This window comes from Ascidia mentula, chromosome 8, assembly GCF_947561715.1.
Source record: "Ascidia mentula chromosome 8, kaAscMent1.1, whole genome shotgun sequence".
In the NCBI taxonomy this organism is placed as follows: Eukaryota; Metazoa; Chordata; class Ascidiacea; order Phlebobranchia; family Ascidiidae; genus Ascidia; species Ascidia mentula.
This window is the reverse complement of record NC_138573.1, coordinates 17,733,561-17,750,920: the sequence shown is the minus strand read 5'-3', so window position 1 is coordinate 17,750,920 and position 17,360 is coordinate 17,733,561. Positions and strand designations below refer to the sequence as shown.

General features: G+C 36.8%; 3 protein-coding genes across 3 annotated transcripts; 1 reads left to right on the top strand and 2 right to left on the bottom strand.

Annotated features, from left to right (window-relative positions):
- Positions 1-44: 44 nt before the first annotated feature.
- On the bottom strand, positions 45-4,601 carry LOC145912527 (eukaryotic peptide chain release factor subunit 1). The gene is made up of 10 exons (XM_083000022.1): positions 4,382-4,601; positions 4,032-4,207; positions 3,715-3,854; positions 3,315-3,453; positions 2,603-2,793; positions 1,958-2,087; positions 1,734-1,889; positions 1,592-1,656; positions 880-1,027; positions 45-556 (listed from the first exon to the last, which is right to left on the bottom strand). Exons 1-10 carry the CDS (start codon positions 4,462-4,464, stop codon positions 480-482), a joined length of 1,305 nt encoding a protein of 434 aa, XP_082856148.1. The 5' UTR covers positions 4,465-4,601; the 3' UTR covers positions 45-479.
- A 1,950-nt stretch (positions 4,602-6,551) lies between these two features.
- LOC145912297 (uncharacterized) lies at positions 6,552-11,779 on the top strand. The gene is made up of 10 exons (XM_082999719.1): positions 6,552-6,661; positions 7,388-7,525; positions 8,010-8,097; positions 8,680-8,901; positions 9,309-9,505; positions 9,893-9,938; positions 10,080-10,251; positions 10,688-10,884; positions 11,429-11,598; positions 11,659-11,779. Exons 1-10 carry the CDS (start codon positions 6,552-6,554, stop codon positions 11,777-11,779), a joined length of 1,461 nt encoding a protein of 486 aa, XP_082855845.1.
- A 508-nt stretch (positions 11,780-12,287) lies between these two features.
- On the bottom strand, positions 12,288-15,171 carry LOC145911430 (uncharacterized). The gene is made up of 4 exons (XM_082998756.1): positions 14,941-15,171; positions 14,236-14,694; positions 13,900-14,159; positions 12,288-13,534 (listed from the first exon to the last, which is right to left on the bottom strand). The coding sequence occupies exons 1-4, from the start codon at positions 15,117-15,119 to the stop codon at positions 13,389-13,391; spliced, it is 1,044 nt and encodes a 347-aa protein (XP_082854882.1). The 5' UTR covers positions 15,120-15,171; the 3' UTR covers positions 12,288-13,388.
- Between the last annotated feature and the right edge of the window lie 2,189 nt (positions 15,172-17,360).

Here is a 17,360-nt window from a genome sequence, read left to right as displayed (position 1 = left end):
AAAGTTTTATTTATTGAAACTTAATAAAAATTCCACTATTCGAAACAGTTGAATGCAGTATATTTTTCAATGCACAGCTAGTTTTGGTAGTTAAGGAGTGCATAACCATAACATAAATTGGTCTGTTCCATTTCTTAATAAATATATTAAATGCTGCCAAGTAGCACATATACAAACGTCACATGTGCAGTATTAACTAAACAGAAAGCAACCCCTGGAGAAGGAGAACTGATTTTTGCAAAAAGACAAAAAAAACAATGTTAAATTTAGGGATCTGTGACATGAAAACCACTTAAAACACCAATACAATTAACTAAAACATACACAAGAGCAGTTGTTTCAAATGGAAGGCTTTTTCCAGGCATGGTCATAACAACTGCATCAAGATTTACCAAACTGTTGGTCACTTCAGCAACACCCACAACTGTACACTTGGGACTTGGGAAGCACTGCTGGTGCCCTGGCAATATGTTGAACTTCTAGTATTCGTTAAAAAAATCGTCATCATCTTCGTTAAACTCCAGACTTTGGAAGTCTATGCGGTAACGCAGCATGCCTGCAATTCACAAACATTTTGAATAGTTTCAAGTTAAGATTTTAAACTAGGTGCTAAAATTTGTCATGGTAACATGATGCAGACACTTCCGGATAAAATATGGACATATTTGCAGGTATGTCACATCATAACCTTAGACAAGTAAACATCGACATAATATAATTATTGCCAGCAGAGCCGTATTGCAGCAATAAAACATGTCTGGCAGCATCAGTAGTAATTTATTAAAAAATAACCAATGATGGATTATTTTTGGTTCTATAAAAACATTTGTGACATACAGAGTAAGGCTGTAACCAATACATAAAGTAAATAAACCTTACCACCAATTCCACCAAATCCTTTAACAAACTGAGATCCCTCCTGAGATCGATCAGTCACAATCTCAAGCGTTGCTCCAAACTTTTTGTAGTTATTTGCAAACCATTCAAGCAAAGGACAACTCTCAGTCATCTCCATTTCAACTTGAGTCTAAAAAAGGAAGTCTGTGTTAAGAGTTTTTACGCATATACCTGTATTTGTAATTCCTAGAGCTCCAAAGGGAGTAAAAGACGATCAGCGCCAGAATACGATGTTTATTTCACAGAAATATTAATTTCGCCTATTGGCATCTTCAGTTTCTGTCTAAAACAGAATAGCAATAAAAAATAAAATTTTTTTTAAAAAGACAGAAACTGAAGATGCCAAATAGGCGAAATTAATATTTCTGTGAAATAAACATCGTATTCTGGCGCTGATCGTCTTTTACTCCCTTTGGAGCTCTAGGAATTATATTGATTCGTAAAGACAGATCCGTCGGTCACCGACTTGCAAAGGCTGATTCCTGTAGTCAATTTTTTGACGTTTTCTCTATATACCTTTATACAATATTCTTTGATTTGAACAAAATAAAAATTCAACAGTTTTGCACAAAACAAAGAATCATCAGAGAAAAAAATCAATAAAATAAGTTTTGCTATTATCAATATGCATACAACAAAACGCCAAAAACATTATGGATTAAAAATGCAACAAACACAGATAAAAAATTCTCACATCCTTGTCAGTGAAATGTGTTTTATCTTTTTCTTGATCAGGTCGAAGGTATAAAATCTTTTCCTCTACAAAGCAAGAAATTAACCAAAGTCCATTCTTCGTTGCAGAATAAACAAGAGATTTGTATAATGATTCATCTTACCATCAGTGCTATGGTTTTTCAAGACGTATCTCATGGTATCAAGGTTTTCCCAAACAATTAAGGTTTCAACTGCACCCATCTCCAAAGCTTTAAGGGTATCATTGACACCAAAACAAAATTTTCCAGTGTCCTGAGATATTTCATCAAAGTAACGCCCTGAAAAGTGTTTCCGAAACAATGAAGAAACAAGGAATATATGAAAGAAGCATTTATCAGTTCCTCACCAATCAGTTTCTTTTCTTGGATGAACTTTACGTTGGAAAGAACTTCAGCAGAAAGTTCAATGGCTTGGTTGAAGCCATTTTCTCCACCGTACGACACATCTACGAGTTTTATAATTTTTGCTTGCAGTCTCTATAAAGTGAAAAATGAGGTACAACAGTTAACAAATGGAAGCAAAGGTAAATGTTAATCCACACAGACTTTGGCTAAAACCATGAGGGGGAGGGAGTTGTTAATTCATCACTATTCACATTGTTGTATAACAAACTAAGACAATGGGCAACTATTTATGAGCTGTGGATTAATATGCTGTGAAGGTTTGGACAAACACAAGAGATGACAAGTTAAAAAGCAGGAATAAACACTTGGGTAAAACCCAAGCTAAAAATATCCCTTGGCTAACCAGCTGGGCCTGTGCACATCACTTTCAAGCCAAACTACTACACTTGGAACAGACTCTAGCCATTTCAATTTGGTATATATACATGCTCCAAAATCCTAATCATGTAACATGTTACTAAAAAATAAACGACACCCAGCCTTCAACTGCACACATTCAAGTTTGGTTGTAACATTTACAAACTGTGGGCAAACCGATTCAAACAAATCAGATATTCCACCACAATATATGTTGTTCTTCTACATACCTGATCAAACATGTCAGACTGACTAAGTTCAGTTTTGAAATCAGCAGAACCTGCCAGTATAAGGCCTGTCACATTTGGGCGATCGTTGGTAATGAACAAAGTTACAGCGGTTTCGGCAACCTTCCGTACATAGTTGTGCCGCTTCTCCATTCTCAAACGAGCAAAACGCAAAGCTGATTGTCCTCCTCTTCCTGAAAGGTGAACATATTTTAAAGATGGAAATTGTAGGCTCGATTACGTGTTGATGAGTTTGGTATTAACTGGTATATACATTTTGATTATTTTTTTATTTATATATACTGGTTATATCTAAGTTGAAATATAATTGTAATATAAATTATTATTTGTGAAGAGCATGTGCAACAATAACAAGGTATATATATGTAACAATTGCACAAAAAATTGTACATTTTTTTGAAACAAAATTTATCTTTCAAAAAATGCAGATTGAAATTAATTTCAGAAATGAACTACTTTGTGGTTTCATTAAGTTTTTGCATAGCATGTATTTACAAAAGAAATTGATTGGCATTGGGTTCTAAAAAAATACTGCATTTAAACGACAATACCTAAGTAAAAAGGCTCATCTTGTAATGAGTGCTAACAAAAAACAATTTTTGAATTGCTTCGTATAAACATAATTTAAGAAAAAAAAAATTTTTGCTTTCCAATGAGCAGGTTTCAACATAGAATTACACTGTTTGTTACTAACCGTGCTTTTTGGGCAGGTCTACTGTGAACTTGTGGAGAACTTCTCTTGTATTTCCTTGTAAAGTTCCGAAAAGTGCCCCATTTCCATCCATTATGATGAAGCCAAACTTATTGTCATCGGAGAGTAACGCTGTCAAAGCCTAAACAGACACCCATGTTTTCACAATATTGTCTAGGACAGGAGGTCATTTTTATTAGATATGTTTACTTCATCAAATAGCATAATGTACAAATAAGGTGGATATAACTTTAGAATATAATTAACAATATATTCAACAACAAAACATATGGTCATGGCAATCAGATTTAGTAAAACAAAAATGTTTTTAGGCAAATTCTGACATGTATTTGCAGTGATTTTGTTTACTTGGAGGAACAAGATATACAAATTATACATCTACCTCAGTGTGGAACTTGTTGTCACAAAGGTATAAGGACGTGTTAATTGGTTTAAATGGTTCAAAGTCAATGTTTACTTTCTTCTCTTTTCCTTCGTCAGTCACAATTGTTCCACAATACACAACAAGTCCATTGGCTGGAACTACAAAACAAATAGTCATATTTGTGTTCGGATTAAACTTTAACTAAACTGGGTTGCCATGGTAATTTAGTCAAAAAATCACATTGGCAATATTTTATATACCTGTTGTGGTAGTTAATTTAAATGAATATAATTTTACAATTACATGTGGCATGAAACATCCAAAAGCAAATATACCTTTGTTGTACAGCTTTAGGCGCTGTTGTACTGATGTGATGGCACCCAACACAGAAAGCCTATTTACTCTGCTTTTAATGTTAGAGGCTGTTCCGTATTCATCTGCTAACATCTTGGCAACTCTGGAAACTTGATCTTTAGGTGGAATGATAAGGGAGATCATGCTGGTTCCATTTCTATTAAAATGTATGAAAACATAAGTTGTCTTTTTACCCATTTCACTGCTTCCCCAAAAAGATCAAAATAAACACTTTTGTACTTGTGATATTGCACAGTAAAACCATTTTTAGTTTCTTTAACATCAAATATCTTGATAATGTTTTTTTCAACCTAATGGTCAGAATTCTTACCCTCTTGCTGCTTCCAAACTCTTGATAAGTTTCTTAATTTTCCATATTTCCACGTTTCGATCTGCGGCAGTTTCTTCTGACATCTTTAAATGATGCGCTGTAAGCAGTTTTTCACAAAACGCCTCACAGACAAACTTTTGTGTTTTAAAGTAAAACTAAAATCCGCTTAGTGATATGAAATGTTTACTACAACAAAACTACAGGATTTAAACAAAGTGTAAAGCCTGTACGACAAAAATTGTGATGTTGCAATAAAAGCTATCGTACATCAATAAAGTTTTTGTATAAAGAATATGTTCTCACTTAGAAGCTCTGTAATTCTGATGTAATTACTGATATAGTTGCTTTTTAACGTTGTTTTAAAGACAAAACGTAGTTATTCGTATTTTAAATGACAGAGGTAGTATAAAACTAACTCTGGCACATTTTTTTGGACAGATATCTTCGAGTCTCGTAATATTTTTTGGACAGATAGATATCTTCGATTCTCGTGATTGACTTTCTCTGGTCAAGGTTAGGTCTTAGATGACTAACGTCCTTTTACAATAGAGCTAAGTTAAGACATCATATGGTTAAGTAAATTGGATAACCATCTTTATCAAATAAAATATTTTGCCAATTTTTATCGCTGAATAACTTCTCAGACATTTCCATGCAATTTTTTTGTCACGTGTTGAACGGAGATAAACAGCTGGTGGTAAAATCACAACGGTTCGATCAAGTCACTTGCATATTTTAGCTGCAATAATAAAATTGGGAAGTAATTTTTAATGACAATAAATAGACTTTCGGAATCGTTGATTGGACTAATAAAATCCATGCAGAGCTGGGATTTTAAATCTACGAACAGCAGTTTAGTTTGACTTGTGTGAAACCAACTGATAATTTCCACTTATTGCACAATCAGAACCAAACCACGTCGTATTAATGAGTTACCCAAACGATTGCGATTGCATCACTTGGATTACACATGAGAAGTAAAAAATCATGGTTTTATAAAAAAAAAATGTAGAAATTTGGTGATTTTAACATTTGTAGAAAAACGTTGTGATTGTCTAACTGCAGCCTGTTCAATATCCCTTCGTGACTTTATTGGCATACAAAATAGACAGTTTGCATGACTGGTCGCATTGGTGGTCTCATTTGGAGTCGGAGAACATTTACGGGCAAAGTGCAAATATGTTGTTAGGGTTTATTTCTTCTGCTATAAAAAATGCAAATGCACCTCATAGCACTGGCAATAAAGACACTATATGCTTAAAAATTGTGTAGTACCAAAAATTTTAAATTTTAAATCTTTGATTGCAAAGCAAAAATAGAACCGCGTCTGTAAGTTTTATGTAATCACAATCATAGTTACATATGGCAGCTGAAAGTAGAAAACGAGTGAACTAAAATACATGGACCATTACACGAAACCGAAAATGGCTGTTAGGCCTACGTGTTACCAAAGTTCATCTTTGTTGCCCATCTTTGGCAAGTTTAAACTGCTCGTACGACAAACGTGGCGCTAGGAAGCCGCAATGCAATATTAATGACGGGCCGCCAACCCCGGGGAGAGGTGGTCCAAGAGCACAGGAAAGTAAAAATCAATGGTACTGCAAGAATGCCCGCCACTTCTCAGCTCGGCCTGATCGTTCGCGTGTTCTTCGCTTGGAGTTTTCTCATACTAATGTGCGTGTTGTTTTCGTGGATAAGGTTGCGATCAATATGCAGCGTAAACCACTCAGAGAATCGTATCCGACTTTAAGTTACTGCTGACACCAGGTAGTGACACACACCTTCTTACAATTAACTTTGCAAAGTTTAGATACTTTTTAAGGATTATTCAGGTATATTTTACAGGGCTTTGTGCAAGGAACTGTCGCAATTTTATAACGTCGTTGACAGGGATATAGGAAATTGCGTTTCAAAACAGCAAACACATAAGAGTTAAATAACGCAAGCGCAAATGTCTTGCTCGAAACAACGGCAGAAGAAAAAGAATCTGCATGAAAAGAAATTGGCCAACGTATTTTTTTATTGAATTGAAATTTCACTGAAAACTGTTTTTTGTTTTGCCTTTGCGTGTATGCGATAAGATTTTAACCATATACTTTTGATTAAATTTGAAGGACTTTTGGGTAATTTCTGGAGCGTAGTCCACCATACTGTGTGATATGCGACCAAGATGTACTCGTACGAAGATGACACGTTTTACGAAGGCGAGGGCTATGACAGCGAACAAGAAGAGTGGATGCAATTCCTAAACACAATTAAAGCGGAGACCTTGCTTCAAAGGTGAGTTAAGTAAAGCTCTGTGTAGATCGAGTTGGCAAATCAGGTGTCATCGATCGACAACACGAGGTCGAAATTATACTCGTCCCTTCGCAAGTTGTAAATCACTGAGTAAATGTCTTCTTTTTGCGAGTCCCCTAATGATATTACGACTGTTTGATTGCGTCTAACGGTTGCCGTTCAGTTCGTAATGAAAGCAAATAATGACTTTGGGTGTTATAGGTTTCGTACAACCTAATGTTATCACAAACGATTCATCATAGCTTTACATTTAACTTAACAGATACTTGGGGCATGTTTTAAAGAGTTACTTGTCAAAAATCGGTGTTGATTTTTAATATTGCCTTTCATACTCAAAACCACATATTATTTTTAAGGTTGCTGGTTACACCAACATTTTTGTGTCGTAATGGTCGCCAAAGTGTTTGTGGTGTTCCCTTATAGTCTAAAAAGCATCAAATATTTTTTTTTATTTCCGTTGTTCATTTATGCGCAAACCGTAAGAATAAAAAACTAAGGAAATTTATATTAAACACACAAACATTATTTGTGGTGCTCGTCGTGCAGAACGGCAGCATAGTTAATCATATCTACGTCACATGAACTGAAACACAACTCCTACATTTGACGGGAAAACAGACAGAAACAAGTTTATAACCGATATGATGAATTTCGGGTAAATTATCGGGTACTTCCAAAAACTCCGACCTGTATAACACTCTTTTACAGACAGGAGAACCTGCAAGGTCTGTGGACGCATCTTCGTCGCGACGAACCAGAACTTCTCGACACTTTCGAATTTTTCCTTGACAACGCGGTTAGAGAAATGGACAGAATTCGTGGGGACAAAAATATCGCATTGAAAAGGTAAAATGCTGTGGTTGCACGAAACATTACAGACCCTGCTACCCAAGTTCATTTTCTAAACTTTATGGTGGTGGTCGGTGCCATATGTTGACATGCAGTAAATTATACCACTGGACAACTAATTACAAGTTGTCCGTAGAGCATGCACTTCTATGGTTACGACGCAACCCGATTATAGGCGTGCAAAGAGTAATCCTACGTTGTCAAACAATACGTTACTGACGCTGCCAGGTATAAATGTGCACAGTAATGCGGTAAAGGCCAAAGCGCACTGACCATAAAAAAAGTTAATCAGAGCTATGTGTCTTTATGTACAAAGTATATAAAAAGAAAATATCCTTAACTTAACATTTGCACAAGAAAGTGCCAATTTCGGAAAAACACACGAAAAATCGTATTTTTTGTTTTTCTCGTAATCATTTGCGTGAAAATTTATCCTGTTTATGACAACCTGTTGACAAAAACCTTCATATTTTTTTCTCAGTAAAGAACAAAGCGAACGTGAAGCGCAACAAATATTCATTGATGTTGAGCGGATTCTAGAAGAGGAAAGAGAACGAATCAAAACAGAGGTGGAGTTGACTTTTCTTTGATGGTGTTTTGTTTCTATGTGGATCAAAATGTAATAAATCCATAGATATCTTAATTTAAACTAGAAAATTTTTTTTATATATGGTTATCGTGTGATCTATCTGTTGCAAATAACGGGGGAAATTGCATTTAAGATTTGTTAAGCTTCATGATTTATACATTTTTAATGTTCTGAATGTTTAGCATAAAACTGTAATTGATAATATTTCCAATTTAGATGATACATGGCCCGTAGAATAGAATTTACCTGGCAACTGCCTGTAAACACTCATAAAATATTTATTGATTTATCTTGGTGACGTATTTTCTATTACATCAACGATGTGTTAAACTGATCAACGTCATTTTAAACCTAGTAACTGGAATTTGCATGTTGGTAATCAGATTTACGCCCAGCAGGTTAGATCAAAAAATTCAACACAAGATATTGAATAAATTTTTGCGCAATAATTTACGGTTTTCACCTATAACGTAGCGATGCTCGCTGCCATTGTTGACCTTGAGCTTATTGACCAAGACCTTAACCTTGACCTTGACGTTGTTGTTCACGTTAACACCCTTAGTGCGAAGAAAGATATCGCTACGAGTTACGGCGACAAACCGACGCGAAACAACAAGAACTCGATGACGTCACTGAACGAAAACGGGGTCTCGAGCGCCAACTGGCGGACATAAACTTAAGCGAGAAGAGGAGCAGCGAAAGTATCCGAAACCTTAACAAGGTGATCGAAGAGTTAACTTGTCGAGAGAACGAACTGAAGGTGGAAAACGACGACTTGCTCCAGGTAACAGACATTTGGTAAAACTGTACAACAATGTGGTGGAAAATGTGCATACGTGTCAGCACGCCAACCCTGTTTGCACTTTATTCAATAGGGTAAAAATAATATTTTAGCCGTATTAGCCACTCCTCGGAGACGTTTCTTTCTTTTATAATTAGACTGATTAATTTCGGTAACAAAGTTTTTGATACTGTGTAAGTGAATGTAAGTCAAAGTATAAGATATATATGCAAAAGAGCCATAATTATGATTAAGAGATGCGGACAGGTGAACGTACTGTTTAGGCCTTAGGTGCTAGTTTTAAAGCTACCTCAGTGCCACAATCACCAACTGCACTGATGAGACCTTGTAGGCCGAAACTGTTTCCATCTCCTAAGAAAGGCCTAATACATGTATGTATTGATTTAAAGGAAAACCACAGACTACACATGCAACTCTCCGTGTCATTGGACAGTCTGCAGCGCTCGCAGGAACTCTGTGTAAAGCTGCACGAGAAAGCCGAAATCGAGAAAAGGGAAATCGTTCGCGAGTTCCAAGACGCGGTTGCACAAAAGCAGGAAAACCTCCGAGATAATTCCTCAACAGACATCCAACTGGAACACCTAAAGTTCGTATAAATGGACAGATGACCTTGAATAATTGGGATAAAACTTTCATGCGTTCTAAAACACGATATATTTCCCCCGTATAAGAGAAAAATTTGGGTTACTTTGATAAACCAACAAAGGGTAATTCAATTACAAAAATTGGCTTAGTGTTGTTAAACAGTTGCCAGCAAAACACTTGTCTACGTTAAAACCAATTGAGTCGAGACACCTTTTCGTGCATCTGCCAATTGGCTGAGTGAACCCCAAAGAGTTTTAAATTTGTCCGCAATTTTTTTAACGTTAATAATTTACAACTAAGCCGAGAGGGCGCCTAACATATAACGCATATAGCCATGGAAAAGTCCAACCAATTTCTGCTGCTTCTTTAACAAAAGGATGTTTTTCAGGCAACGATTACTCGATGGAGAGAAATGCCACAATGATGCAAACATGGTACTCATTTTATGCCATTTTTGTCTCTTGGCATGAAGCCTTAGATTAAAAACGTATTTTTAAAAGAAAACTAATTTTGACGCGTATTAACTCTTGTACTGCGGCGCTGAACGTATCAGAGATCATGGCCTTTACGTTTAGAACTTGGCAGTGCAAAGTCCCCAGTATGAATGTGACGAAGAGACACCAGCCGTCCAATCAGCGACTGACACGTACAAAGTAATCATGGTCGGGGATTCAAACGTGGGGAAGACGAGTCTCATCCAACGCTTTTGTGAAAATCAATTTTCTGGCGATCGAAATCCCACATTGGGTGAGCGTGCGTGTGTGATGTGATTGATAAATTCACCCCATTGTCAGCCACAGCATAAACGTGAAAATGTTTAATCATGACAGACAAAACATTTGCTGGCTAGTGCTTCTGTGAATTTACCAGTGAAGAAAAAGAAGCAGGCGGTGGTTTGCGCGCATAAAACGATCATTCCAAATTTTTTTGTGAACATTGCCGAATCGCAGAAGTTGCTGTTCTGGAGTGCAATTGCTTGTGTATAAACATTTACTGGCTTTTATAAATGTTAAATAACTTTATATTGATGAAGTGAAACATGACTCAAACAATAAATTATCTTGGAAAAAATGTTCGAACCTTTTTAGTAAAAACATCCCAAATCGTTCATGCATAACTATAGGTGGTGTTTTTCGCCTCCCACTCACTTGCATGATTTGCATTCACACTTTACTGTTTCCAGACATCACTTATCAAACTAAAGACGTGACCACCGATAACGGGACTTCAACCTTGCAATTATGGGACACGGCCGGACAGGAACGCTTCCGAAGCATCCCCAAATCTTACTTTCGAAAAGCGGACGGGATTATGATGATTTATGACGTCACAAACGAGAAAAGCATAAAAAATGTGCGTCATTGGATCAGTTGTGCAGAGGTATATTTTGATGATATCTTAGCTAAGCTCTGTAAAAGAAACTCGAATCGTCTGTGAACGGTATGTGGTGATGTCGCTATACGGTCCAATTCATTGGATTCTGCAGTGAAAACTATTTACTTTGTGATAAGATTCGCTATTATATTAAAGTTTATACAAAAATCAAAACGTACTTTCAGAAGATTTTAGTAGATGAAGCTTCTAAAGGCTTAATATACCCACGAAAAAATGCTACCAGAACGTTTAAGAATTCCTTCCGCATGTGGCCATATATCGTGTGCATCTTGAAGTCACTATGCCCACTTAGCACAGCCGCCAACTTACAAAAAACGTCTGCCAATATCAAGTATGCGGTTAAATTATATCGCAGCCACGTTAGATTAAAGCCAGTATTGAGATATACGAAGAATCACGCTTCCAGTTGGGTTTGAACTCACGACCCTCCACACACCGAGTCACTGCTCTATTGACTAAGCTGCGACAGCTCAGCTGGATAGACATGCTATGGTCCAGTTACACTGAAAACATACATGACATTTTTTAGGTAACAAAAACACGCACAGTTGTCATGTTGATTGGAAACAAACTTGACTGCAGTCCCGAAATTAGCAGGAAAGCAGGCCGCAAGATGGCGGAAGAGATTGGAGCTGGATTTTCGTTAGTGAGCGCAAAAACGGGAGAAAATGTAGAAGAAGCGTTTCAGTTACTAACCAAGTAAGAAACCAAATACTTTTGATCCCTATTAAGTTTACTAAACAGCGTTATTTTCTACAGGCTTTTAATGGCAGAAAAATACGACGTTCTGGCGCCACCTGGTGCAAACATTGTCGCCGAATCAATCGAGTTGGAAATTCAGGCACTAGCTGATCACAAGAAAAAAGGATGTTGTTGGTAGTGAAATAATATTGAAGAGAAAATTTTTACCCCCAATTTTGTACAAATACATTCTTTTCCATTCATGCTTCCAAAACCGCAAACTTTTCCGCAGTAACTCGTTGTCATGTTTTGCAAATCGACTAAAACTTTCTAAAGTCGTCAGACCACTCATCGTTTTCTGCAACCATCGGAAGTTCTCATTCAACCGTAGGCTGCAAAATTGTTTTTCAAACACACGTCAACAGATTTTTTGCTGCTGAAACTTTCGATTCAATACATCATTCCATTCATCTTTAGTGGAATCGAGCTTTCAATTTCTTTCCGAAAGATACCGCAGTTACTCAATTGCCAGCCGCACAAAAATGGCAAAAGGTAGTGGTTATTGCAATAGTTCATGTATTATCACCAAATCTGTCGTTTAAATTTTGAGGTTGATAACCTCTGTTGACAAATCAAACGCAAGAGCGGGATGAAGACGAATCCCAATGAAACAAAGTACAACAGACACAATGTATGTACGTTGTAAGGACTTTATTTGCAAGCGGCACCGACGGTGGAACATAAAACCTACTAAAGGACGCATATTGGTATTTCTATGAAAACAAGTTTCGGTGGCGGGGTTGTAAACCTTTGTCACAATGGAAAGGACACGTCACAGAGCAAACCAGTGACGCACAGGGCTCAATTTTTCGGTTGAATGAGCGCACATACGTGTCGCACACATGGCGAAATTTAGGGTGTTTGGTGCAGATTTGGGCTATTTCAATCAGGTACTTACTTGTTGGTGGGTGCTGATAATTATGGTGAAATTGGTGCACAAAATTCAGGCTGTATTTGTGGAAAAATGTATCGTTTAAGTGGCCAATCATTCGTGATTTTATGAAAGATCCATTCCAGATCAACAAATTTTAAACAAAATTAGTCACTAGAAAAATGGTTTAGCCACCCCATGGAGGCATTTGCCCCCCCCTGGTTAGTCGATATTTGGACAAAAAAAGCAACAAAAATTAGAACTGGATTTTGCAGAAAAATGAATCGTTCAACTACCCACTCATTTGCATTTTTTTGTAAGTTCCAACTCTTCTGCAATGGCATCAAATTTAGTTGCTGAAAAAGTGCCAAAGCAGATATCTCAAAGGCACCAGTACAAATTTGGAAGATAAGTGAACTTAATGGAACAATTTTTATTATATTTAGCATTTAGATGCTGAAGGAATCAAAAAACAATTGTTCAACATGCCCATGTGCTTCAAGATTGTTTTATGCAGGACAATAAAAAACAAGTAATGGCGATATTCATGTTTCATGAAATGACAAATTAGCAAAATATAAAATTCTGAAGACAATTTCACTAAACCGCATGACAAAAAGCCTTACATAGCTGCCAAATTAAAAAAATAGAACCTTGTAACACAATTTATGACAAAGTTAAGCAAAAGTATTAAAAGAAGTAGCAACAACAACCCTTATTTGTAAGTATAAAGGGATTCCATTACACAATAAATTTGCACTGTTTGTTTTTGAGACAAAAGCTAGAAATTTTAACAAAACATGCATTGACAAAATATAGTTCAATGATATGTGGCCCAGCCAGTTGGAAATACGCAGTTAAGAATTTATGTTTCAAGTCAAAAGTTAATCTGATCAATGGTGACAAGATCTTGTGGGGTTGCTTGTGGCACACCATGATGTTGAAGATTCACAACAACTGCTGCCTCTTTAATCACATCTGCTATTCGAAACTCGCCGCAAATATCGGCAAAGAATTTTTCCACTGTGAGAAAAAGTAAATATTTGCAAAGTTTGCAAACAACTAAATATGTTTACCATAAAGATGGAACACAAATTATTAGTTACTTAAAAGTTTGATGTGTTCTGTTTACAATAGCTGTGTAAACTTTCATTTTATTGCTCATGAATTTTAAATCATAAATATTGGGAAAAAAATATAAGCAATTGTGAGAAAAGAAAACTGCCTGTCAACCATAAAAATTCTCAAATTATACAAAACAAGTCATGACAAAAAAAACAAAAGTACACCACAAAATTTTAGAAAATTGCACAGCAGGAAGAAAAAATTGATTCCCTGTCACAGTAAAATTTTTTCACAAAATAATAAACAAATTTACTTAAACTCACTGGATTCAGTTGTTGGCCGAAGACTGGGTTCTTGTGCCCAACATTCCTTTATCTTAGGTTCCAAACTTGACACATGACGGTAAGTCTCATCTGCAGATTGACGCAGGTTGTCAAGAACTGCCTCTATGAGGTTTGAAGAGGGTCTTTCACCCCGAATAATTTTCTCTGTAATCCTTTGGGCTCTTTCTGTTCCTGCATTTAATTCCATGTCAAAAAATGGAGGTTTTTGTGTTATCATTTCATAGAGAACCATTCCAAGACTGAAATAAAAACAACATTTTGCAATTTTACTGTAACACTGAAATAAATAATTCTAATATTTTCTGTGTATTATACCTGTAAACATCCATTGCCCTTCTCCTTTCACCATATATGGATGTAAGAAACTCAGGTGCTGCATAGAGAATTGTGTGAGTAGAGTTAGTGCTCCTAGCCACTTGGGTGCTTCGATCTGATGTCATCGTTGCCAATATTGCAGCCCCAAAGTCTCCAAGGCGAACATGCAGGTCATATGTTAGGAAGATATTCTTTGTTTTCAGGTCACCATGGACAACCCTCTGATCACTTGCTGAGTGATGAAGGTAAACCAGAGCTTTGCTAAGCTCATGCATCATCCGAAAACGCAGCTTGAAGGGGATTTGCGGGACACTGTTATCGCTAAGAAAATCATACATTGTACCCCCTTCCATGCAATCCATGACCACCGCAAAATAGTTGGACCAAATTGCAACCCCATGGCAGCGTACAACATTTTCATGGTTGATGTACATCAATAGTTTGGCTTCCTTTTTGGCTCTGCATTGATAATAATTTAAGTCTTAATTTGTTTCTTTGATATATTGTATAAAGCACCCTTTTTTTTATCAATCGAGGTGTTTGCATAGCCACATATTACACAGCATAAGTTTATGCAAAATATTTTATTTGTTGTTATTGTGAGTGTGGATATTTATTACCCCAACCCTAAGCCTCGTTAAAAGTAAAAACAGACACCAGTTCCATAAAGGTAGTCCTAGAATAGGACATTTTACCCAAACTTACTTGTCTATAACTGAGACTTGGTTTTCAGGAGTTCCAGTAATGCGGAACATCTTCATTGCCCCTGTTCCTATTTGTTCATTGTGAACACGTCGGACCACTCCAAAACTACCACTGCCAATGACATCAGCTTCATCTCTACTGGTCCTAAGTTTATAAGTGTGAAATACATGCAATTCCATATTTCTTTAAAAATCAGCAGACAGAGAATTAACGAAAATCCTGAAACACAAAAACACTACTACACAATGAACGTGTAATGTAAAAACGACATGCATAAAAAGTGTGGCATTAAACCATTTAATGCTAAACAGACGAAAAGTAACTTAAAGAAACCACAAAACAGGAACCAAATTTTGACCACCGTCATTTCGGCGAAATGGAAATTGATTAAAATTGAAATTATTTCACGCATGAGTGAACAGGACTTCAAACGAATGCGTCCACACAAATTATGCATTAACTCGTCACAAAAACAAAGAATTACTTGTAATGACGAAGAAGTAATGCCATGCTTTCGCATAACAAGGCAGGATCGCCCCACGGCGCAGGCCCTTTATATTTGGCGATCACAGCTCTAATATTTGTCTGATTACGGTGGTGGAGATCCTCTACGCATGTGAAGGTAGCCTGACTAGTTGTGCGCTTGCGCACCAGTTTACCTTGGCCACAATATACCCCGTGAAGCCACTGAGCTCCTGTAGCTCAGTTGGTAGAGCGTTTGGCCTGGTTAGCCCAGGGTCGCGAGTTCAAACCTCACCGGGAGCTTGATTTTTCAGATCTCGCTCCGACTTGTCGGGAAATGTGGCTGATCCAGCTTCGCTGCAATGCCTTGGCTGCGAAGCCTGTGAACCTTACTTGTAATAACATACATTTAATCACAAGGTCTCCAATATTTTTTAACATGTTCTAAGCCTCATCTACACCATTTTTTAACAAACTCTATGGCCCGGTACATTATCGCATTGGCACTTGTCTGCAGGGTCAGAAATACGCGAGTGCTGGAATTCACACAGCGTAGCCGCGTTCAATCCCATTTCGTTGCGATATACTTTATATGTGTTCAAAACACGCAATGGTAATGTAATCTACATGTTCTAAGCCTCATCTACACCAATTTTCAAAAAATTCTATGTCCCGGAACATTATTAAATTGGCACTTGTATGCGGCGCCATAAATACGACAATGCTGGGATTCACACAGCGTGCCAACGGTCGAACTCATTTCGTTATGATATATTTTATAGGTGTTCAAAAAACGCAATGGTAATGTCTACTTGTTCTAAGCTTAATAAAGGTAAGCTAAACATAATAAAGTCACAACTGGCACATGATGTTTACTATTATAAAAAGCCACATGCCCAAATATACCCAAGAAACTCAACATTGTTATAACAACCTCCACCGATTACCACAGAATGTCATTTTTACAAACCTAGTCATTGTTTCATTACTTTTTTTTAACTAATACAGGAGAAACCTAGCTTTCCCAGGGACTTTTTTGTAGGTGTTTTGCCAATCGCCGTTCATTAAAATCGAATGAGCTAAAACTTTGAACATACTGTCGCAAATCACACTAGTGATAAAATCACCACAAACAAGCTTTAAAATAGCGATTTTATTGCATATTTTACTCTCTATGAATGCTCTTTTATTTTCCATCAACCACACTTTAAGCATTGAAATAATTGTCACTAGAACGAGTAATTCTAAACGGCATTAAAACATAACCTACACATAAACACGTAACAAACTCTATAGACATGTTTGAATCCAGCGTATCTTATATACCGACGCACAAATGAAAACGATTGTGGTTAGTTGAATGGAAGGTCGATACAATTGCAGTGACTAATAACGGTAAATTTAGATAATTAATAGCCATAGGCCCTATCTTTTACGTTTACAGTCACTAATGAGGAAACTTCAGCGGAGCAGTGGTCGTTAAACGGCTTAATTTAGTCATTTATTTATGAAGCTCCTCTCTGCGCCTTAAACGCTGCAACGGTTAGTTAAATACATTAGCAAAGGCACAGGTAGATTCGCCAGCAAATATGTTATTGAGCGGATGTTCGCATTTTTTCGTAGTACTGCTTTGTTACCCACGGTGATAAATTACGAATAGCAATGGCAGATGAGTTATTGACGCAAAACCTTTACGTATTTCTACGTCACCCATTGTCCGTTAAGGCTCATACTTGGCATATAGGTAGCTATATTATAATGACAGTTTTCTCGTAGTACTTTGTGGTCTGCTGTAAAGTAAAGTTGGTATTCGCTTGCAGTAAAATTTTTGTTTAGGAATCTCAAAAAATTCCTAATTGAAGCATTAAGACGCTGCTACTACTAATGTCGAAGTACAGCTTACATGGAATATCTAGTCCTTGATAAGAATCATGAGTTTTGCGGACACACCCAAGTAA